Source organism: Scomber scombrus, chromosome 19 (genome assembly GCF_963691925.1).
Source record: "Scomber scombrus chromosome 19, fScoSco1.1, whole genome shotgun sequence".
NCBI lineage: Eukaryota > Metazoa > Chordata > Actinopteri > Scombriformes > Scombridae > Scomber > Scomber scombrus.
In genome coordinates, this window is record NC_084988.1 from 9,777,895 (window position 1) to 9,803,498 (window position 25,604).

Genomic DNA, 25,604 nt, shown 5'->3' on the forward strand with positions numbered 1-25,604 from the left:
CTTTGCTCAGAAAACTACCCATAATTCTGCAGCAATAGGATATAAAGTGATGATGTAAGAGAAGATAATACAGATTATTATCATTAATAAAAGTGATACTGATAATAATAATAATGATAATAATAGTAGTAATAATAATAATAGGCTATGTAAAATATTTAATTGAGAACACATTTGCTTTTTTCACTTTTGTTGAATAAATTAATTGATGTTGTGAGTTATAAAGTACACACAGAATTATAGGCCCATGGGCTTAATAACTTGGACTTGTTTATTATAATGTTAAACTAGATAGGCAACAGTTGGTTTTATTTTCCATGGAAACACTGGAGGTCTTAAGTTATGTCTCAGAGTGCAATTTTTATCCCTTCATGGCCCAGTACCCTGGCAGACTTGACGTGATGAAGGTGAACACGTCACTGCACTTGCGACTGAAGTCCACTTGTCCAGCTTTCTGGAGGCCTGCGCAGGGGCAACAGTATCAACGTCTTGTTAAGCTACTGTAGATGAAAACACAACATTTCCTGCTTTACTGCTTCATAATAAAATATATTAAATGACTGAATAATGGGAGACTTTTATCAGTAGGAATTTTACAGGGAATGAAATATGTTCCTCACCAAATTATCAGTGCTTTGATAGTGATAAAACAACTTATGGAACTCTTTGTTCAGTGTCAGCTTGGGCTGAAAGTAGAAACAAACATTGGAAACCAAGTATGATTACCTCTACCTACGTTTACCTAATTATTTGACACTTTGGCTACGTTTAATCTGAATATCTGACATTGTAACATTATATATATGACTGAAAATAATGAAAAGGATAAAAGGTCCCATTTAACTTCTTTTAGCTTATATTGCAATTCTGTTTCTCTATGTTGTTTCTCTATACTATTTTGTGTCTGGAAGTCTGGAGGAGGTACTTGAAGGTCTTTTTCTTTTCCGTTAAAGATTGTTTCTTGAGGCGAATGTGTACTTTAATGCTATATAAATAAACCTTACTTTACTTGAGAAATATGTGAAAAGACCTGAAAATAAGAAAAAAACATAATAGGTCCCCATTAATGTGTGTGCCATTTTACCCTAACCCTGTAATGTTTATTTAATGCTTTTATATTGTTTGAAGTGTATTGTGTTTCTGCAGTTTTACTTTCGCATTCAAATTCTAGGCTGTCGTTTTTATCGAGTAGAAAAAGCTTCAGTTCCCAGATAACCTTATTCTTTTTAAAAGCAGTGACAAGTTGAGCTGTAGTGCCCAGACAACATCCTTCATAGAGATAGATAGGTTTTTTCCCAGTTTTTGATGACAGGTTGGAGTGAATAGAGATGCAGGGGAGCAGAAATGATTCAGTGTGCAGAAGATTACACGAGGTACATCTTGAAAAGATAAGTTTTCCTACAAAAGAAAATGGGGACTGACTATTGAATGGAACATACTTGCCAGATAACTGGGACTGATTGATGGATTGAATGATTATATTTTCAGATTTCAACCTTTCAGCATGTGCAGAAAATTATCAGTGTGTGATGGGTGGCCGAAGGATGAACTCCAGAGCTGTGATCGGCAGATCTTTGAAGTGTTTGGATGTTTTGACACGTAGTTGGAAGTGTTTGTCAAGGAGGTGAGAATTAAATCTGTAAATGCACGAGTTCCTTATCACCCTGATGACACCATGATGACCGCTCATCAGGAAAGAAACCCATTACATGGACAGTAAATACTCTCCATGGGAGGATTTGGAAACAATCAAACAAACAGCCAGACACATAAACATCCATAGACTGATTTCCATCCCTAAGCAGAACAATTTCTAAACAGTCATATGCTGTATTTGCCACAAGCCCCCCCCCCCGCAGCAGACTGTTGTGCACTGTAGTATGAAGCCACCTACGGTCTAGTAGCTTCACACTGCTTTGAGACTGTCACTTTCATACAAACTCTTTCATGTGTGTTAGTTTGTGTACATAGTGTATTTTTAAGCTTGCATGCATCCCCCCCCCCACTGCTTCCATCCCCTATTAAAAATGGATGAGAACTTTATTTAGTGTGAGGCAATTCACTCTGCTAGTGAACCATGCCGTAGCTCAAATCTATGAGTTTTGTGTGCGTGTGTGTGTGTGCGGTTGCGTTCCTCCTGAGCTGGTGGGGGTGATGAGATAAGTGGATGTGGGGTTACCGCTGGGTTAAACCAGTCTACTGACAGGTCAGCCAGAGTTCAGCAGCACAGAGGCTAGAAAGCAGCAGACAGTAGCGTAGCTCAGGTAGACGAGACGCTGCGGTTTACAAAGACAAGACCGCTGAGGTGGAATTCCCCTACTGAGAGGGGGTTTAGGGAATCGTAATTAAATCCATGGGAAATCTAATCCTTTGAAAATGAAAGTTAAAGATAAGAGCTCACTTCAGGAATGAGAAAACAAAGTAAAATCTTGCAATTTACCAGCGTGACATTATTCTGTCTTCACCATGGGCACCTATGGAATGAACCACAGTCAGACACTAGCTACAGTACAACTCTGCTGTGATGACAAAAGATGTTCTTCTCTCACAGCTTCTCTCTTCCCTTTTCTTGATTTTAAAATCTTAAAATTGAGAATAGGCAAAGTGGTAGCTGTAGTTCTTTTTTAATTGCAATTTTAAAAATACGCTGGTACTCTAAATCAGCAACCAGCAAGTCATCCACATGCAGTGCTTTGGAAATTTGGCACAAGAATTGCCAATTGAAGGGTAAAAGTTACTAATGTGTAATACCAACCATTGTTGGACAAGATACTTGAAAAATGTCAAATGTTAATCCCACTTATTTTACTCAGGGCTGCTTCAATTACTCAATTATTTGATTGATTGATTGATTGATCAAAGAACATTTCTCTGCAACTATTGTGATGATATGGTAATCATTTAAGGATTTTTTTAGTATTCAGTGGCCGCAGCTTCTCAAACAGAGAAAACATAATGAAAGTAACCATTAGTTTCAGCCCTTATCTTAGACATTCATATTAAAAATTCAAGGAAAACTATTTTGATCTGAGCTGTGTGACGTTTTTGAGAGTTTGCTTTCTATTTTGTGTTCAGGTAACCTTTTCAGTTTTTAAGTCTCCCACCCACACATCACAGACGAGAGATATATGCAGAATTTTTTATTTTGTGAAAAATTAGACTAGGCAATCTTCTAGCTGGATTTATTTTACTTTTAACTGTGACAGTACGGTCACTTCTTAATTCCTATCTGCATGTCACTCACCACTGTGTTATAAGTGCAATTAGCTACTGTGAGGCCCGGACTCTTAAGATGGACAATGTGGAGAACAAATCACCACCAGAGAAGAGAGGCGGGGAGAGACAGACAGCCAGAAAGATATGGCGTGATGGATAGAGGGCATAAAACAATGAAATATGCATCAGGGCTCTTGTGAAATTTTAATCCAGACTGTTGACTGGAGGTTGACCCCATTGTGACCCAACACTTGCAGGAGTGAAAATATCCGCTGAGGGAGGCGCGGGGTTGGCGGTGGGTGCAGGAGCAGGGCGAAAGAAATTGTGAGGAAGAAGGGAGTAATGAGGCTGGCTGGAGGTGTAGACGGGTAATTTTATCTGTCTGAGTGGCTGAGTGTCTGCTACATAAGAAGCTGGGAAAATCTGTTAGAGCTTCTGAGGATTTCCCAAGATAAAAAATACTGTACTGTCTTATACGTATATGCAGTAAGTTCTCAGCCATCACTTAAAAAACAGACCATAAAAATATATAACTGAGTTTGTTCTCAAAAGGATACTTTGGTGTGTTTATGTGAAATCCTGAAAGAAAATGTCAAAATAAAGTCACATGTATTTTTCTCCTATAATAGAATAGTTCAAAGGGAACATGAACAATTCTTTCCCAATACTTGCAAACAGCACTAAAACTTGAATCTATTGTATTATTTGGGGTGGAAAAAGCTTTCATGCACACAAAAAAAGCTTTATCCCTTTGTGCATATAGTAGGCAGAACATTTGACCACATCCCCGGGAAATCAGCCTGTCACAGTGTCTGGCTTTGGGAAAAAGATGCTCATATCTGCAAAGCTTGATTGAACTGCACAGAATGATGAGTGTAACTTATGTAAATTGTGTTTTTAGTTTGTCTTGAATGTTTTTTATTACAGTTAATGCTTGTGTCCTTTTTCCCCTTGATATTCATTATTTCCATATATCAAGTTGTTGTGTTACTGTAACAGTGGCGAAAGACTTTGATAAGTTTACATTTCCAATGTCTTAAGATGACACTGAGAAAATTTGAAGTCGGTCCGATTAAAATTTTAAATTGGTAAATCGGTAACCCGAAGCTGTGTCAAGCTTCGGTCTCTGATGCGTCAAAGTCGCTTGGTGCTGGAATGGGGAGGGTTGGTGTGGTTTCAGCCGGCCACCCGCCCACTCCACGCCCCGGTGGCAGCAGCAGGGGTCCGTTCTGCATTTCCCCTGATGTGTGATAGCCACTGGGGGCTAGAATAGGGAGGGTTGGCGTGGTTGTGGCCGGCCACCCGCCCACCCCAAGGCCCGGTGGCTGCAGCAGGGGTCTTCTCTCTCGAAAAACGCAGGTTGGGCGGGGGTTTAGCCAACTGTTTCAGTCATTTATCAGTTACTTTCAGCTAATGTTCATTCTTTTAGCAAACTCTTTCAACCATTTATCAGTTATGCTAAGTTAATATTTATTCATACTTTTACCTTAGCCATATATCAGTTCGCTACATTTGACCTACTATTTCATCGTTTGAATTACTTACTACTTCAACTTATTGATCACAAAGAATTACTTTAGATAACAATTGCAACTTATTGATCATAAGTAAACATTTTTCATACTTTCAGCCAACTCTTCAGTGATATCTTTTTTTGAAATAGCACAGCTAATCTGTAAATGTTTTTTTTTTTTACCTCCTTGGGAATCACTGCTGTACATGCATATGTGTTTGTTCTTAAACGTCTATGTGCATCCCTGAGTGTGTGAGTAAAGGTGTGTGTGTGTGCCTATACCCATGGCTTTAACCGCTCCCTCAACCTCTGGCGCATCGGCCCGTAGCCTCATTAATAACCCGCGCGTTTGCTGAATGGGGCTCTGGCGATCTATTGCGGTCTATTGCGGTGTTTTTGTTTGGCCCTGGTCACAGTGATTCCTGGGAGATGGCAGCACCATAAATCTACAGCTTATTCATGGAGCTAACCTGACCTTTACAGCAACACACGGAACAGAGGGGGAGGCAGAGAGAGAGGGAGAGATGGAATCCAAGCGAGAATAGTAGAAAAGGCCAGGGAAAAGGGAGGGAGTGTAGAAGGTTAGAAGGTTTAAAGGTAGAGCTATAAGGGGATGAGAATGATAAGAAAGGGAAAGAAGGGATAGAAGATGGTGAAAGAGCAAATGCACAACGGAAGAAATGAAGAATAGAAAGAGCCGGTTGGGGGAGATGTGCATGATAGAAGAGATAAAGGGAAATTCAAGGGAGAATCAGAGGGAGAAGAGAGAGACAATGCCAGTCAGAGGATGGAAGTGGTGGGACCGAGAGGTTATTACCAGACCAAAGCAATCAATAAGTGTGAAAGGAAAAAGGAATAGAGAGAAGGGGAGATGGAGAATTCTATGCCTGTGTGTGCGCTTTTACTATATGTGCGTGCCTCAGTCAATGAAGCCCATCTCTCCTGGACCTCTGTCACCTGTCATGTCTTTAATAAAGTCTCCATGTTGGGGGTTTCGGTTGCTCCCAGATGGCACTGCATATCTCTACATGAGCTGTCTCACACCTGACCAACTAAAGTATAACGTGCTTTGAGAGTAGATACAGCTGTGTATGGTATCGAGCTTTTAAGTGCGTGTTTGTTTCTGTGAGTATACGTGTACTGGGATTTCAGTGCAGCGCAGGTGTTGAACAGAACAAGATCAAGAGAGAGTGAAAAACATATGAAAATTGAAGTTATTCTCATCATTATCAGCTCATTTGTTCAGGTGTTTCTTTCAGGTCACGTCACATATTTCTCAAAAATAAATAAAATAAATGTATCCCCGTGTGAAGGTGGTACTTTGTTCATAGCTTGTTGCAGCGCTCCAAAGTCAGTTGTCTGGCACTATAGGTTTAAGTAAATGATAAAAGTTTTTTGTAAACAGAGTAATGTTTAACGTTCAGTGTTTCTAACCAAATGCATTAAGTGTGCATGTAATATTGAAGCTTGCCAAATGCATTGAAGGCATTCCTCCTGCATAAAATAATTGGAGCTTCACTGCCATTTTTGTAGCATTACTACACTTCTTTGCACATTATCACCTTCAACTGTCTATCAGCAGAATTATATGAAGCCATTCGTATGTATGTGTATTGCTTGTTTGCGTGTGGTACAAACAAAAGGCGACCCACTAAAAATACTGCTCCATAGTGTTACTAGTGGTCAAACTCTGCAGAGTAAACAGTTTCAGACAACAGCGTGAAAGTGTTGATGTGAAATTTATTTATAAAACTCATACCGTATTTATTTGTGGAAATCATCATTCAATTGTCATTTAGGTTAGTACATGTGATATAATTAATGCAAAACAAAAACACACATAGCAGGTAATTAGCATTAATGAATTTTGCCAGAATATACATGATGCTATTATAAAATTATAGCCACGTTGAAATCTGAAGCTCTCATTTATTAAATGTCAGTTTATTACTGCACTGCACCTGTTGTTCTTGTGCAATTTTAGTCACTTTTCCTTGTTAATTACACTTGAACTGATTATAAATGTTATGTTATGATTCTAGCGTATTTTTATAGAACTAATTAACTTGTCTTGTCATTTTAATTGAGTTCTTTAGTAAATCACATTGTTTAATTTCAAAGAATAACCTCATAATCTGAAATGTGCAGCAACTTTAATTTTTGCCTATAGGTTGAACCTGGAAAATGCTCATGATACACCCACACAAACATACATAAACACGAATCCAAACCCAAGCCTACTCCATTACTGTGTCTCATTATTATCTCAACGATACACTAACCATTTGTACCTAATTGCTTTGGCAATATTGTTTCTGAACTTTCATTCCAATTGAGCTCATTAAACTGAAATTGCATAGAGATACAGGTTGATTTGTGAGCTTGCAGCGTGGTGAACTGATAACTCCATTCCTATGGAAACTGCTGTGCTCATTGGTATTCTGCACCTGTCTGCCACACAGACCCATCATAGATCCAACGAGTAAAAAAAAAAAGGGGGGGGGGGGGGCCATTAAGAAGCAATGACTCCTCTGCTGTAGAGCCAAGTCACACACACACACACACACACACACACACACACACACACACACACACACACACACACACACACACACACACACACACACACACACACACACAGTCTTTAACATTCCACAGATGAAACACCACTACATACAGTAAGCCAATTAGCTACTACACCATTAGCTTCAATATCAAGTTAGCTGGGGAAGAAGTCATTAAGTGGTCTGTGCAGTAAATGTGTGGACATAACTGTTTGTTGTTTACCAGGGAAATGGACTCCAATGTTTGTTTTCAAGTCGTATTTATGGAGAAAGATCCTGGTTCTGTCAGACGATTATTTTCTCTTGGGTTGTTGTCTTGGGGATCTGGCTGCAATTTCAGCAAAATTAAGCGATTTGGAAACTCAAATGAGATCCCCACAGACTGCCAGGAATGGTCGAGGCTGTGGTAAGGCAGAAAGTATAAACACAAAGCTTAAGCACACAGATACATCCACAGACACTCAAGCAAGAATCCACAATTTCTTGCATTTGTACATACTCTGAACTAAGGTTTACAAGCTATCACACACACACACTCAGTTCAGACCCCTTGTGTATCCTTCAAGAGCAATTACATGCAGACTTCTCGGAAAGTGCCCTGCATCCAGCGCCAATTTGTCCCCAGAAAAATGACAGTGTTGATAATGTGGTTAAAAACTAATTCAACATTTTTGGTAAACATGCTTATTTGCTTCTTTGTGTGTCAGATGAGAATATCAGTACCAAACAGCAACTACAATGATTTGGAGGCGTGAGGAAGTACCGTAAAGTTCAATGCCAACGACAGCTGCTACATACTGGCTCCAAAAAATTCCTGGCTTCAACTGACACATTTTTTTTCAGCGAGTCATTATGGTCTCAATCACTAAATTCGGGCCCTCTAATAAGTGCGCTGATGGTCATTTTGAAAGTTATTGCTCCATTAATAAGATTTGAAGACTTAAAGTAGCTTTGATGTCTGTCACGGCAGCTGTGATTGACAGTTCACTCACCTGCTGCTATCCCTTGCTCCAGGACTTGCACTGATACATAGTGAATATTTCACTACGTTTAATGTAACTTGTTTAAAATACCTGCCCTGTTAGCACAATTTAGGTGAAGTATCTAACTTTAGCCTTGGTGTGCACTAGTGATGGGCAAACCGGCTCTTTTCAAAGATTCGGCTCTTTTGGCTCGGCTCCCTTAGAAGAGCCAGCTCTTACGGCTCCCAAACGGCTCTTCATTTAGTATCACTCTGAGCGTTCTATTTTAGCCTGATTTAGCAATTATGAATGGTTTGTGTATTGGTAAGCAAGTTTTCATTCAGTGTTTTCATAAAAGCCTTATTTGTATGCATTTTTGTCATTACAAAAAAAATACAGTAACTTTTGTTTAACATTTTAATCAAACTGTTAAACACCTGAAAAACCTTGAACTGAACACAGAACAACTGAACACATTGACATGCTTGCACTCACATCCTCCTCTGTCTCTGCTGTGTGTATCTGGCCTGTACCACTACACTCACTGTCTTTGGAGCGTCTGCCCCCCTTCCTTCTTTCACATAATGGTATGATCCTAGTCTGTCCTCGCATGTGATTGGCCGAATGGTGTGCCCATCAAAATAAACTCCCGCCCCTGCCTGCATGGATTCTCAGCCAAACGGACTGCTGAACAGGAGGCTGAAGATTCGGCTCTCTCCGACGGGCATCGGCTCTTCTCGTTCACTACAAAGCATCGGCTCTTAGAGCCGGCTCGTTCGCGAACGACACATCGTTAGTGTGCACCACTGGGTGTTCTCTCTTGTTTCCAGAGTGTGAAAGGCAACACCCAACACTCCATACTTGGAAGGTCCTGGCTCTAAACAGAAAAAGATAGCAACAACCATAAGCAGCAGCTCCAAAACAATGGGTGACACATACTATGATCCATCCATCCATTGATTTTCCAAACTTCTATCCTACATTGGGCGAGTGGCAGGATACACTCAGGACAGGTCACCAGTCCCTCACAAGGCTTACATACAGTAGATTAGACAGACAACCATTCATGCTCACATTGACACCTACGGGCAATTTTAAAGTCTCCAATTAACCTAACCTGCATGATTTTGGTCAGTGGGAGAAAGCTGGAAAAGGCATTTTTACAATTCTGTTCTTGATTAAATGAGATATAACAATTACTGAGCATTTAAAAAATAAACAGCTTTCAGCTTAAACTTCGACTTTAACTTTTTTCTTGCAGCCAGGCAAAACAGAATACACAGAGACTTCATTCAGAGTAAGGTACATAAAACATATAAAATATGAAAATATGTTTATTCATAAAGTGACAACATAAAACAGTTATATGATTGCCCGTGCTCCCAGTCTTTAATGCTAAGCTAAACTAATTGATTCCTGGCTTTAGCTCCATATTTGATGCACACATATTTGACTTATAGTTACATTTTCTGGACAATCAACCTTTTGTGGCCATACAAATTATGCCTGTTTGTAAGAGTAAAATGTGGAAGTAGCGTGACATTACAAATGCAGTAACTGCAGTTTTTCAGTAAACGTAACCTATATGAAATATTGTCATAATGTCATGTCATTTTGAAAGGCATTGTCTAACAATGTCATCCTGATCAGAAAATGCTCATACTAACTGTTTTTGAAAGCAGTCACAAATGACCTGCCTTGTCTTTTAGGTTCGAGGACTTGTTGCAGTTGCCTGCCCCATGGTAGCTTCCAAATCACAAGGCTTCTGCAACGTTTGCTGAGGCTTTCCTATCAGAAATAGGCTATTTTAACCATAATAGCTGCTGAAATAGCGTTTGTGTTGAGCTCTATCAAGCTGAAGCCCCTCCAGGGTGAAATCACCTCATTGAAGGGACTGGTCACTGGCTCAATATAACCGCTCCCTTCCCTTCAAACACACCAGTAAGTTGGTATTCTTTTGTGTCTCGCAACTTTCTTACTTCTTTGTCTTGCTTCTGCTTTATTTAACTGCTTCCCTTTCCACACCCTCTCTGCCTCTCCTCCCTTTCCTGTCCTCCGTTACCCCCGTCCTTCTCCCTTCCTGTCATCTCTCGTCTTCCCTCCTCATAGCTTCATAACTCCGTCTTCCCCCTTCCGTCTTCTCTCCCTTCTCCTCCATCTCTTCAAAGTCATCTCAGTCCTCGCTGTCATTGCGCTGAGAATTATACATCGCTCAAAGCAGTAACATCTGACAAAACGCTGTTCACTGACATTGTCGGTAGTAACACTTGAAGTGATAGAGAAAGTTCACTCAAGCAGCCATCCTATTATCCCACCAGACACACACAGACTGTACCTACACGTTGACAGTTGTAGATACATCCAATTTACCTTGTAGTGGCCTCCCGAAGGGACGGCGACAACTGAACAGTTCGTAACTCAAAATAACAAACACAAGCGAGCATGCAATGTATCACACACACTCTTCTCCTCTTCCTGCCTCCCTCCCACTCTGCATTAAGTGCATTCGAGTGGCTGGTAACAGTAGCAGCGTCAGGCTTTTATCGCTGTAATTTGCAGCCATACATCAGTGTGACAGTGGCCAGGGCAGGACAGTGTCGGCCCGCTCCCAGACATTAAACTGCACTCTCTACTGACACACGCCAAGGGCAGCCAGATAATGTAGATGTATGAATAAAACAACACAACTTTGATGTTGCAGATCACAATGCATCATTCATTCACACAGACACACACACACACAGAGTGAGACACAGAAGTGAAGGATACTGTTCATTTGCAGCCACAAGGATGAGATAAGGGATTCAAGGGATAAGCGATGCACTGGTCATGGCTGGACTTCAATCAGGGGAGCTTCGGTGAAAATATACAGCGTGCTATTTATGCAATAGCTCACATCTGCATTCAAAGGGAAGTGGCCAAAGGGGGGTGTTGGGGCTGTACAGAGAGAGAGAGAGAGAGAGAGAGAGAGAGAGAGAGAGAGAGAGGGGTGGTGATACAGAGGATGAGAGGGATAAAATGTCATAGCTGGGGTTGATAGACAGGGGAGGTCCATCCACTCCATCTCTGAGTATATGGAGGGCTAGAGATGAAGGGGAAAGGGAGGGGATAAAAGAGAGCAGAGAAATAGCCGCAAGTTAGAACAGGACTGTATTAGAGAGTGTGTGATCGGTGGGAATAACAGGACCGGAGAGAGGGAGAAAATGGGGGAAAGCCGAGGGATTAGGGAGGCAAAGAAATGAGCAGCAAAGTGATAATGGCCTGACAGAACAGAGGAAATAGAGATAGAAATGTGCAGGTTTATGAAGGTGAAGAGGCATAGGTGGATTTGAATAGCAGGCTGGGGAAACAGAGAATGATAGGATTGGGGGAGAGAGGGGGTGAGGGAGGGATTGGTAAAGGTTAAGAGGGATTTTGTTAGATCTGTTTTTTTTATTCCATCCTGACTGATTTTAATGGGGTCTTAAAGTCACCGTGAGGTTACCAAGGCAACTAAAATACGGTGTTGGACTGGTGGCGGGACATTGTTATCTGTGCAGGAGAAGGGACGGAGGAATTATCCAGCTCTGACTGTAAAACAGGCCTGTGTGTGTGGGTGTGTATGTATTAATGTACCTGACTGTGTGTTTATGAGGCATACAGGTGTGTGTTGCTGCTGTTTTGAAAATGTAGTTAGTGGTGCAAAGGTGTGGACGTGTGTGGGTGTGTGTTTGTGTGTGTGTGTGTGTGTGTGTGTGTGTGTGTGTGTGTGTGTATGTGCTCTTGTATTTCTATCTCTGTGAGGACCAATTGTAAAAACATCAACATTTATCACGGTGAAATTATTAGCTCTTAGGTTGCGAGTCAGCTGGATTTGGGAGATCACAACATCACAAGATCACGTGAGAATCCATCTTGTTAGACCAATCAGCATCACGAATCCATCTGCCTCGCGAGGTAAGACAGAGATAGATGGTGATAGACAGATGGTTCACCCAATCACCCGCCAAGTATTTTTTAAATGTGCCTGCCCTTTTCCAAACAGTTTCTATGGGCTACTTCTCAGATGGTCCTGTGTAGCAAACCATCTGGTGCATCAGGTTAGTTCATTTCTACAGAATAGACACAATATGTGGATTTGCTTTTACAAGCAGCTGAACTTTACATGGTGCTTTTTTCACTTTTAAAAAGTTTTTAAAACTTTGTTGAGCTTCAACATGTAAATTTGCACTGTTGGCCTTCCCACAGCAAAATGGGAGCAACAGAGAGCCAAAAATGGACTTAGCTCTGCTGCATAACCTGCAAATTGTCTCTATGTCACTGAGCTTCCTACACCTCCTATTTCATTAGAAGCGTGCTCTGCTGTTTTCGGGGAGAATGGAGATTGGGAAGACTATCCTTATTGATCTTAGTCCTAAGACTATTTACTAACATGTAAGGGTGATTTATTATAACCTTTTGGGGTCTTAGTTTAGTTTAGTTTAGTACTTAGTTTCTATTGCTCACTTTAGTAATTGCTGCCAAGTCCAACAGAACAAGAAACACAAGTGTTCCTTCTGCTGTATTTATATCCAAAATTGTATACACAACATGTTTTTCACTTGCTGTATACTTGAAGACCATTTGGATAACAATTTCACAAGGTTGACTGCCTGTGCTTCTTTCCCTGTCTTACTTCTTTCTAACAATGTTGACATGTTACTGCATCTCACCATTTAACCGGTCAATTCTAACGTTATTACCAATATGGCCAAACTACAAAAAACAAGGAATGTTATTATATGTTTAATGTTTAGGAATGCAGAGTCCTTAAAAGTATAGAAGTAAAATGTGAGAGTGCAGTATTTTGTTCGTTTTCGATGTACCTTTGTACTGTATACTGCTTGAATCTGTGTATTTTCATTGGTTGTGTGCTTGTGTGTTAGTGTATAGGCGTGTGTGTGTTTTCTGTGTATGCAGGAATGTGCCTTGTTTTTCAATGTACCTGTGTAGGAGCCTTGCTTGTGTGTGTGTGCATGTGCGTGCATGTGCTGTGTGTGTGCTGTGCGTGTGCTGTGCGTGTGCTGTGCGTGTGCTGTGCGTGTGCTGTGCGTGTGCTGTGCGTGTGTGTAACCATGAATCTGTCTGTCCGTGTAGCTGTGCTTGCACTATACGACAGAGTGTGAATCATTAGAAGCAGCAGAGCCATAAAGCCCAGAGCTGTTAGGCAGGATGGCTCCTGGAATGATCACAGGGCAGCTGTACTTCTATTTCCTAGCCAGGCAGCCATCACTGTGGGAGGCTGAGGAGCTGCTGCTGCTGTGTTTGTGGGGACCTAAGGGTTAGCCAGTATATAGTCACGCCTGACAGCACAGCCAATGGCCATAACGTCAGCGACAATGATTGAACACATGAAATATGTGCTCTTTGTCCGTGGTATTGGACAGGGTGGAGGTTAGAGGTAGGGTCAGGGTAAGGGTTAAGGCAAGAGGAAAATTGCCTGTGTGGAAAGAAAGCCTGCCTCTCTTGCTCTGCCTCCATCTTTTATTAGTCAGTGTTGAGCGCTCGCCACAGTGACAAACAAGACATTTGTCAGATTAGATTTCTTCTCTTCAGCAGAACTTTGCTGGTTACTCCAACAGAACACTGTAATATGGAGATATTAATAATGCATACGAGCCAACTGCCGGGCGGATCTATATAATTGCAACAGACAAAACATTCTTCTGATACTGACTAACGCAGCATAATTTTGAATAATAAGATAAGCTCATTTGGCATACTTGGGATCAAAAGACCAAGCTGGCTATGATGGGATCAGCTACTCTGGTTACCGGTGGGGTAAATCCAACTTTCGCTTCATTTTGACCCTAATAATTATACATTTTTCATATTGTGCATCTTTATGGATGCAAAGAAAATCTAGATAGAAAATAAAAATACAAAGTAGATGAATTTGGTGGATCAAAATGAAAAAAATCACACATCATCTGCCATACTTTGCCCTTTAGCCATAGCTCGCACTGTTATATGCTTTTTGCTGTCCCTTTCCATCCATTAATCAGTTTTACTATCCATCATTCAACCATGTTTACATTGCATCAATTAGAATTTAGATGCAGTCATGGTTTAGCATGTTTTCCCCATTCATATTAGTTATATGACATTTTGTGACAAAGGTGGGTTTTTTGTCATTTACCTTCTCCTTGAGATGGAGAGACTAAATGGAGTCTCTGCAGAATAGTGAATGAGAAATAACAAGATTATTATTGTTAAGTGTTTCATAAGTAGTTTTGCAGGCAAGCACATCCATCAGAGCTCCAGGGGAGGGTGGGTGGAGGGTGTCAGAGGATGCTGGAACCTGGTATGAGGGGGCTACACAGTGGTTTGGTGGTTGTATCTGCCTTTATCTTGACTGTTGATGACTGGAGATAGTGGGGCAGAGCAAAGAAGCTCAATAGTGCCATCAACAGGTGCAGGGGGGTAGTGCCGCCCACAAACCGAGTCTGAACATTCATCGGGGCAATATTCAGTGAGCTCTTTTGGGTTGTGATGGTGAAGATTTATCAGAAATATGATCAGGTCATAAAGTGAAATATGCCATCGTCTCTACAGGGTGAAGGATATATGAGGCTTGGGGATTAAGGTGAAGATGAGGCTGGCTTGAATCCAACCTATTCTCTGCCAAAGTTAGAGTATCCTCTGGCCTTTAAACACACACACAAACACACACACACCTTGGCGTTATCCTGCCCATAAGCGAGGTCAAGGTTAGACTGCACATCTGAAATATCACTGCCAGACATACCCACCCCATTCTCTCTCTCTCTCTCTCTCTCTCTCTCTCTCTCTCTCTCTCTCTCTCTCTCTCTCTCTCTCTCTCTCTCTCTCTCTCTCTCTCTCTCTCTCTCTCTCTCTCTCTCTCTCTCTCACACACACACACTGGACACACAACAAAGCAAACATACTACAGTAGAGTTTTTCCTCCATGAATAAGCGTGGACCATCCATCATGAGGCCTCAGCGGGTGCAGAGAGCCCTCTGGCTAGTTCAACCCAGCAGCCCCAGCAGCAGCACACTGGGAAACGGACAAAGAAGGTCATCCCAAACCTCCACAAGGAGAGGGGTAATAATAATCATCATTCCTCCGGGTGTATCTGTGTGCGTTTGAGTGTGGTTCCCTTGCTGCAGACGGTGTGAGCAAAGAAAAATGGCCTACAGTGTGTTTTAAAGGCGTTCTTGTTTTTTCTCTCCATCACTTCATCATATAGATTTTCCGTCTGTCCGATGCTAACTGTCTAACAGAGTGAGTGTAGAGGCTTCAGTGTGTGTTGCATGTTTCAGGCCAGTCAATGCAGACAAGGAGATGGAGCTCATGTAGCGCTGCAGGGAACAGAAACAGATCCACCCCTCAGATAGCACCACCTGGGACATAGAGGAGAGTGGAAGGTAAAGTGTGTGTATGTATTGTGTGTGTTTGTGTGTGTGTGCGCGTGCGTGTGTGTGTCTACAGTCTGTCTGAGTCCATACAGATTAACGTCCAATTGAAATCATATTTAATCATCCCTCTTTTCAATTATAATAAATTGTTAATAGTCTTCTATTAGAATAAAGAAAAACGTTCTTTGTAAAAAGCCTAATATTTTGCCCTCCTTATGTATGTTAATGTATGCTGACACTCACACTTTTCAATGTAATGCACTCCAGTACACCACCATCACCCACTACAACCTCAATAATGAAGACAAAGTAGAATCACCACCTTTTGACAATGTCAGCAAAAACTGAAAATGTATAAGCTCTGTAAAAAGTAGAATTTATGGCAGAGCTGTTTTATTGGATTGCATTAGATTGCACTGGTGTTCCTCATAAAGTGCTCAGTTAGTGTAAATCCTCAGTTTAGCAAAATAATATAAACCACTTATTGGTCTACAACATGTAATAGATGAGACTGTGCAAACACACTGTCCCTTCCCCAGACCTCTGGAGTTTGTTTGTAAAATATAACATAACCAGTAGGAATTATGGCCTACAATGCAAAAATAAGAAGCCGTTTGGAACAGAATTTTCCTTTAAAGCCAATATGAATAGATTATGAATATTTCTGGCTAACGCACCCACCTGCAGTACTATCAAAAATAACCCATTTGAGCATGCTATAATTGCACACAATTTCTACAATTGTCTCTAATTAAGAAAAATGCATTCCCACCAAAACTAATAGTTCGCTGTTTGACACAAGTAGGTTGCACCTCGAAGCATCACAACGGCACTGCTCTGTTAAAACTGACAGAAATGGTTCATCCTCTTTTGTCTCCGCAGACTAATTAGGGAGTAATCGCTGTCAATTAAGTCTGGGAATTTATGCAACATGACACATTCTAACAGCGCTCAAGGGTCTGGAGTATCCTCATCCTGATCAGAAACTTAATGTGGTGTCCTTCTTATTTATAGGGGGCTCTAACCTTTAAAACTGCAGGGAATGAGTCCAGGAATGGCCGGAGACCTCTGGGATTTATGTCCCCTAGTAAAATAAGATTAGTCTCAACCTTTCTGAAGCGCTCTCTGTTCAGTTCAATACTATGCTGTAATTTGTTCAGCAGATAGAGAAGATTAAGGAGAAACTGATGTCTGATACCTCCATTTAAACGAAAATTGATATTGATTATCCTGCTTTGGTCCAAACATGTGTTTCATTTTAATATATGTGAATGACTTTTTAAAAAATCAGATAGCTGTTCCCTGTTTCACTGTTGTCCAAGGACATTGTAGCCTACAGTTCTTTCAGTACAATGTTACTGTTAAATGTACCCTTTTGAAATGTTAATTACTCTATGTGCCAAGACTTGTAAGGTTCCACTTTTGTTCAGAGTCATTTAAAATAGAGGGTGTTCTTTTCTTTTCGTTTGGCAAAGCTAACATAATGCTTAAATAAATATCCAACTCCTCTCCCTCCTGTGAACACCTGTTTGTAAAACGAGTCCCCGCAACCACTGGGAACCTCTTATTAGCAAGTAGCACTTAACAGATGTTTGTAAAAGCTGCTTGTGGCTCTCACTGTTGCTTTATGACTACTAACAACCTAAATGTGACGCTTCTGTGAGATGATTTTTAAATTGAAATACGTTAAATTTATTATGCTTTAGGTCCTCTTCCTCTCTTTATAGTTTCCCTATTAATGAAAATGATGTGCAATATTGAATTTTGTTTGCCTTTTAAGCCCTCCAAGGGGGGTTTTCCATTGCAATTTATTCCTGTTTCATTCCATTACTGGCCATTTGTATCTTTTAGCAACCAAGAGTTTTGTTTACATTAAAGAAATACAAATGTACAGATGGTTATTTTATAGACAGAGTCCAGTATTTTTAGGGTTAGTGTATTTAAACACGGAAAAACTTTTTTTTTTCATTGGGGATTATGGAAACAACTGCTGTAACCTGCTACTTTGCAAACAGTTACCTGTTCACGCATACAGCAGATACAGGGCAATAATAGAATTCATGCGAAGACATGATTTTGGCCACATGGTGAATGTAAGCCCACTATTCACTCAATGCTCCACTGTTCACCAGCTAGTCGTTAACTTTTCTCTGTTTTTTGGTGCTGGGTAGGTAGAATATAATGTTTTTTTAATCAATAAAACAGCTGCCTACTATAGCTAAAAAATGATGAGGGTGATGCAAAATATTGCAGAAAACCAAACGGCAACTTCCAGGGCTGAAAAATGAGGCCAACGGTGAAGTGCCAAAAACTGCAGCTACTCAAATGGCCAATCCCCATAGACCCCTATGTTAAAATGCCCAACTTTACAGCAGAAATAAGCATGTTTACAGCCTGGTACAAATAAAATGGTTTTGGTCTCCATAGCTAATTTCCCCATTCATGCCAAACTGTACAGGGTGAATATAACTCAGCCATGTAGATTTTATTAAGGCTTAAAGTTATGCATTAACTGAGGGCAAGGCCGCTTTGAGTGACAGGTGGGCGCTGTCAGAGGGCAAGTCGCTACCACAGTGACATCAGTTAGGTAACATAACCATAATCCCTGATTCACAGACTACAAGCGTAACTGTAGCCATCACTATTTCAGTATGTTTTCAGTTCATTAAAGTTAATTTTAATATTGCTGCCTAAAAAAGTCAGTGTTTGGTTGACTAAAGAATCAGATGATCAGTTTTTTCTAGTGAGTACATTTTGTCTTAATAGTTTTAAGCTTATTTTTTGCTAGCAAAAAATTGCATTAGCATTTTCACAGTAAACCATAGACTTTAAATGCACTGTGCTAACCAAACTAGCAGCTAGTGTTATGGTCTGCTCCATCCTCTTGTCCAAAAATGGTCACAAAAATCCAAGATGGCAACAGTCAAAATGCAACCATGAGGCTTCAAAATGAGAGTCCACCCATGAGTGGGTGACATTACGGTGACTATGTCCATACATTTTTAAAGCCTATGCAGAAAACCAAAACAATGAGCTGAAAGACACTTTAAAGTTTCATACATGTGAAAATTCTCTGTGACCTCAGTTTGTTACTACAAGCGACACTTTTCATGGTTATCACACTTATTTGATACATTATTATTATAAAAAATACTGATTATTGCCTTTTAAAGTAGGACTATTTTTAAGTGAATAAATTGAACTGAATAATTTTGTATTTTCTCATTGGAATTAACTCTTGACCTTGTGAACCAAGATATTAGGTAAATTAATGATTGAGTAAAATAATTTAATTGTAAGCAGAATTAAATAAATTATCCTGATCCATACAGAATTTTTTCTATTAAATTTAAACGATTGTGCAGCTTTGAAAAAGGCATGTGCTCTCTTAAAACATTCTCTTTTATTGTATTATTCACAGTTAATTGATCCTTTTATTTCCAAGGTCAAAATATCACATGTTTAATTTTACCATCTATTCATATCTTTACAGTGGCATATGTTGCCTGAATGTGTGCTTCAACATGTTGCTTGAACATATGCTGTGATAAAAAGCATGCAGCATGTGATGTGTTTTTTCAAATCAGACACTTGCATAGAAGATAACTTATCTTTTAACAGTGTGTATTTCCACTTGTGCGGATAAGGTGTGAGTTGACTAATATCATATACTATAATATTCCTCTTAATGTGTGCAACTACCTCATATATTATTTCTACAGTTCCACAATGAAGAGGCCATCCTTTTGTCAGGGTAAACATTCTGCTGAATGGATTTATGGGCTGTAACATAAAGTAGATTTATTAATGCTGATTCAAACATTATCATACAATTGTAGAGAAAGAAACACAATAATCTTGTCATGAAATTCAATTTTTATCACTAAAAAGACTAATAGACTTTAAGGGTTTATGAAAGGGCAGATATGGCATCAATTGAACTTGGGAAATTTGATTCTGAAGGCTATTTTTTGGCTGGTGTTTAAAATCTAACAGCACTGAATAAATTGTGTTTTAATTTTACAATTCAAATCAGCTATTATTTTGTCGTGGGAGTCAATTCAACACTAAATGAGATTTTTTGTGTCCTTAAAGAGTACCCTTGGATTAATAAAGAACCAAAAGTCCTTTATGCCTGCATTTTCATTCAGTGAACTGAGCTGCTGGATATATGCACAGGAAGCACTAAAAAGGCACTTTATAATGGTTCAAGGATACTCAGCCTTGAAGAACCTAATGTATGCCTCGCTGCCAGTGCAGAGAGGACGGTGGGTCGAAGCACTCAAGGAGAGCAGAGCACAGTGTGAACATACAGAGTGTATTTACAGTGGAATAGATGGCAGATGAGATGAGGTCTGGTTTTAATAGAGCAGAGACCTGCTTTCACAGCCATCTGCCTTCAGAGGCCTCAGAGGAGAGGTGCCAAGGAGAGGTGAGGAGCAGAGAGAGAGAGTGTGTGTGAATAAAGAGAGGGTTATTTTCTCCATTTTTTTTTTTTTATTACAAGGGGACCCCATAAGAATAGAATTCATGGATGAATAGTCGCCTGTGAGGACTGTACTCAACACCTCATTAGCAAAAAGCTTATTTTAAGGGTAAAAGGTAAGTCATCAGGGTTATAGCCATAGCTGCATGTATGTGTGTGTGTGCCAACCCAGTCTCCTATAAATTATCTTTCTTTGCTGCTAATTATGTTTCAGCATTAGCATAATTAGTTAGTCAGTTAAAGGATAAGGGATAGAACATTTTCTATATTTCTTGTTGTCAGCAAATCCCATGCTCAGAGCCAAACCAACAATGAATTGATCCTACTTTGTAGTTTGTTTATCCAAAGCCTAATATATTGTATTCTGTGTCATAGACCTAAAGATAATGGTGACAGTAGTTTGTTTAGATACAGCTCCAAAATCTAGTAATAGCAAGCACGTTTTCAGTCTGTCTAACTTTTGACTTTATATTATGTTGTAAATTTCTTTAAAAACTTCGGCACAAAGTTAATAGGTTGCAATATGTAGCACAACTAGCCAGCAAATCACTGAAAAGAGAATCACATTCCCATGCACGCAAAGTGGCATCAGCCATACAAAGAACTACTCTCTGATGACTGAAAACTTGATCACTGTTATTGAAGTGCTATTTGGAGCCATTTCTAAACACAATAACATGACCATAATCATAAGGATAAAGTAATATGTCACCCAGTGCAGCGGTGTGGAGGCGTTTTTAATTTTTTGGACAAAAACAAAGGTCTACGGCACAGAGGAATACGATGTATCAGGCTTTGGATACATACACAATGTTTGTCAGTAGATCAGTCCATTCTTGGTTTGGCTCTGCACATGAGATTCGTTGACATTAAGAAAAATATAGAAAATTACCAAAAAATATCCTTTAACATATTTGGCAAGTTGCAAAATGATGATACTTAACATATCTTTAAAATGTTCACTGAAAATGTATTTCATTTGTTTCCCCTAATATCTGCTCTTTCAATACAATATGACATATAACACAACATTGTGTGTTGTGTGTGCATATTGTACTAACGTTTAAATACAATCAAGTGATCTTTCACTAACCCTGTCCTGTGGTTTGTTTCCCCCAAACCACCTGTCATCCATTTCCATGTAATATATAAATGTTACGCCTCCCACCCTACAAAAACTGTGTATAAGGCCATAATCAAGGCAGAAATTGCATTTCCTGTCAAGGCTTAAGAGGGAAAACACATTTTTAGAATATAAACACAACTTCTGGGATACACATAGTTGACGATGCCACACGTGACTGCTCCTTCCATTTATAATCTTCACCTTCACACAAGTGTACACCTGACATGTGTTTTGCACACATCTGCAAATATCGTCTATATGTGGCAGACCCATGACTTAAAAATACATGTTTTTTGTATTGAGAGCATGTGACATATTCATGAACATGCTAAGATGGCTTCTGTCTTTCTGTTGTAGACACACACATTCTTTAAAGTAGGATACTCTCTGTAGTCGTACTGGTCCCTCACAGCTGTATGATGATGACAAGACATCCTGCATCTCATACACACACACACACGCACACACACACACACATTCATTCAAGGTTACACTCTGTACCTCCACATCCTCTCTCACATTCTCCAGCACTGGTTTGACAGCTGTGGAGCGGCTTGCCAGCGATGTCACGCAGATAGAAAGCTTTTAACACAGAGAGGTGTGTAATATTCATAAGGAGTGCTCCACTTACTGTGTAATAGACGTCGGCAAGTGTGAGTGTGAGCAACACTGATCTGTTCCTTTGGTGATGTGGTCTGATATAAAATTAATGCTAGTAGTGTGAGATAGCTTCTACCCTGTTGTTCATTCTGCCCCATTTCTCACATGCAACGCACTACCACATTACAGCAGAGATGTTCGATGAGAGCTTGTTTAGTGTTGTATACAACAGCAGGGACCTGCAATGCTATAGGGGAGAGCAATAGTTTTTAGGTGTACTTTAGTTGAGGTTTGTCCCCACTGGGCACTCACTCACACACATACAACTTTCCATATATAGATATAGGGCAGTGATAGATTGGCTTGGCAGGAAAACAAAGTCCACTATGGTTTTTGCTAGCCAATTTAGCAGTGATTATCTAAGAGCACAGCTGCACTAAAAGTTTGTTTTCTTTGTTTTGAACCATGGTTTAACATTTTTTGTAATTGGACCCTTTATGTTCACAGTGCTCATTACAAATGAGCCAGGGCTTGTAAACAGAAGTCACAAATAGTTCAGCTTTATTGAAGAGTTTTGCTAATCTGCCATACTGCAAGGTTGGAGATTTAGGTGATATAGAGGAGTCAACACAAATCCACGTCTAATTTAAGAAAAGCAATTACCTTTTCTGGTGCACATGTCATTCAAGTACATATACAGATATAGCTGATTATGCACATTAGTATGTCCTGTGTTCGTTTTGCTATACTAGATATTTCAAGCGTGAGTAAATGCTGACTATCAGATGTAAAGACGGGTGACAAATTAAATAAAAAAACCTGAATAAATGAGTGGAAAAACTGTCAGGAAGCAGATGGTTTCCCACAGGGCATGACATCTTGATGAAAATAGAATGAATTCTTATGGCCTTATATCAACCCACTCTGTTGACCCTGATGATCGCTTGTATGTGACACAATGCAGAGTTCACTCCTTTTCATTTTCTACAGGAGACAAATAAATCACTTTGCAAGATGTAGTTGGATTCCAGGTGACTGACGAGTGATGTGCAAAAAGAGAGTTAAGGAAAGCTGTAACACATTTAATAATGATGTACTGTATGTTCAGTTTGACATTACAGGACTGTTTCTGTGCTCACGGAAATCTTAGTTTACGGAGTGGACCTGCAAACATAATTTGTGACACAACTGGTTTGGGGTCAATCATGGTACAGTATGCAACTTACACTGTGATGAAGTGAAGTGTACTCTGAGCTTTTTTTGTGGAAAAAGTACATCAGACATAAATTATTATTCAAAGCACAGTATTTCTATATGTTTTGAAACATGTCTGGAGGGGATCTTTTACTTTTCTCCAAAACAGGGTGAAATCCGCCCCGCAGCACCGCAGTGATTTGCCAAAATCTGTCTGCTTACAGGAAGGAACAGAACAGACTCTACTTTGTGAGGAATCTTAGGCCCTTTTAATGTTTACAGGAAGATGTTGCAAAACTTGAAGTGCAGTGTTATTCGCTGCAGTCTGCTATAGCAGCAGCATCAAAGCCAGTGGAAGAAACACACTCAACAAACTGATCAGGAGGGATGCTAGCTTGTTTTGGAGGACCTTTCTGAAGCCCTTGGAGTGGGTCGTGGACAGGTGAGTGCTACACAAGGGGTTAAACATCATGATAAGCCACTCATTCAGCTTCATTGACCAGGAACTCTACAGGAAGTCATTCCTGCCAGCTACCATCACATTGTTCAACAAGTCTCCTCTGTATCGGGACAGGAAATCTCACCTCAATTCTTCATATAACAAGGACAGACTGCTTACCTGTGATCCATCTGCTGTTAATCCTTACAGTCTTAGGTGTTTCTCTTTTGCACTTTAGAGCTTCACTATGCATAAACATAGTATTCAGTATTCATATGTAATATGTATATATATATTTAATGTACTGTTAATTTCTCTTTAAAATTCCAACACAATTCTGCACCTCACTGAAAAAGCTTTTAACACCATGACTTGCACTAATGTGCAATATGTTACAGTACTATGATTGCACAGTATAATTGTCCATTTCAGCACAATAGCACAATTTCAGTGCTATTCAATACTATTATTTTATTCTGTTTTGTGTTCTATTTAGTCTATTATACTGCAGTTTATAATAATTTTGCCTTTTCAATGTATTTGTTTCTCTTCAACCTCATTTGTTTTTGTGATTTATGTGAGGAGGCTGCTGTAACACTGCAATTTCCCTTTGGGATTAATAAAGTGTTCTATCTATCTATGTCTCTGGAGGAAAAATTCATTGTAGTTTCTCTGATTGCTTGTTTGCAGTAGCGTGCGGAGGTGTTTCAGTCAGGGCCAGCACCAAAATCCACCAGCAAAAGAAAGTATTGTATGCCGATACAGCCAACAGAGCAGCCGCACATATATAGGCCTATGTCCTACAATACATACACATTGCGAATCCAATGTAAGGCGCCTATTATGCAACAGTACTTAATCGACACCAACATGACAGCTGATCAACATCTGCAACGCATCAAGACACCAATGTGCAGCATCGCCATCAGATCATCTTCCCTTAGGTCACTGCCCACTTTACAATGCACATACCATGTGACACAACATCAAAAACAGCACATACTGCCCGACTGCTCTGCACCCTTAGAGGAAACTTCTAAATCACTTCAAAAATAAAATCAATTTCTATAACAGACACAAACATACGGAAGCTTATTGCATTCATTCAATAAAAAAAAATACAGATCCTGTTTTTCTGAGTAATTTTTTCTAAAATCAGTTTTTCTGAGTAATTTTTTCTAAAATCAGTTTTTCTGAGTAATTTTTTCTGTTTTTCTGAGTAATTTTTTTTAAAATCAGTTTTTCTGAGTAATTATTTCTGTTTTTCTGAGTAATTTTTTTGGATCAGTTTTTCTGAGTAATTTTTTTCCTGTTTTTCTGAGTATTTTTTTTTGGATCAGTTTTTCTGAGTAATTATTTCTGTTTTTCTGAGTAATTTTTTTGGATCAGTTTTTCTGAGTAATTTTTTTCCTGTTTTTCTGAGTAATTTTTTTTGGATCAGTTTTTCTGAGTAATTATTTCTGTTTTTCTGAGTAATTTTTTTTTTCCTGTTTTTCTGAGTAATTTTTTTCCCCCTGTTTTTCTGAGTAATTTTTTCCCCTTGTTTTTCTGAGTAATTTTTTCCCCTTGTTTTTCTGAGTAATTTTTTTCCCTGTTTTTTTGAGTAATTTTTTCTCTACTTCGAAATCTCGCGATAACACCTCACTTGTAAGTGACTCCTGCAGCTCCTGCTCCTGCTATGACCCGTCTTCAGCTCTCTACTCCACCGGGGTCAATTAAGGTGAGGCAAGTTACACACAGGGTATGATACACATGATTTCAGTTTAGTTAGCCGCTAACAGTTTTGTTTCCATCATGCCGGACAGTTTCTTTTGTCAAAAGTGAATCGCCTTTCTTCCATTTTATTGGCTTGGCACAAATAAAACGAGCCCACATGCCGTCATAATATTAAGCTATATGCTAATCGTAGCCTATGACTCATAGGCTATGAGCAGTGTTGGGTAGTAACGCGTTATTAGCCTAGTAACGCCGTTACTTTTTTCAGTAACTAATAACGTTTCCGTTACCGAACGCTGCGTTACTCCGTTCTTTTCCGTTCGTTCTGGTGAGGTTTTACAACGGCACACAGTTCCCACCACCATAGATATATGTGGTTCCCACAACATT

At 39.7% G+C, this 25,604-nt stretch overlaps 1 protein-coding gene across 1 annotated transcript in view; it reads right to left on the bottom strand.

Moving 5' to 3' along the window:
- Positions 1–361: 361 nt before the first annotated feature.
- The window catches only part of otomp (otolith matrix protein), a 41,647-nt gene continuing 16,404 nt past the window's right edge, over positions 362–25,604 (bottom strand). The window contains exon 9 of the mRNA XM_062440855.1: positions 362–462. Coding sequence (XP_062296839.1) covers positions 362–462 — 101 coding nt within the window. The remainder of the gene's footprint in view (positions 463–25,604) is intronic.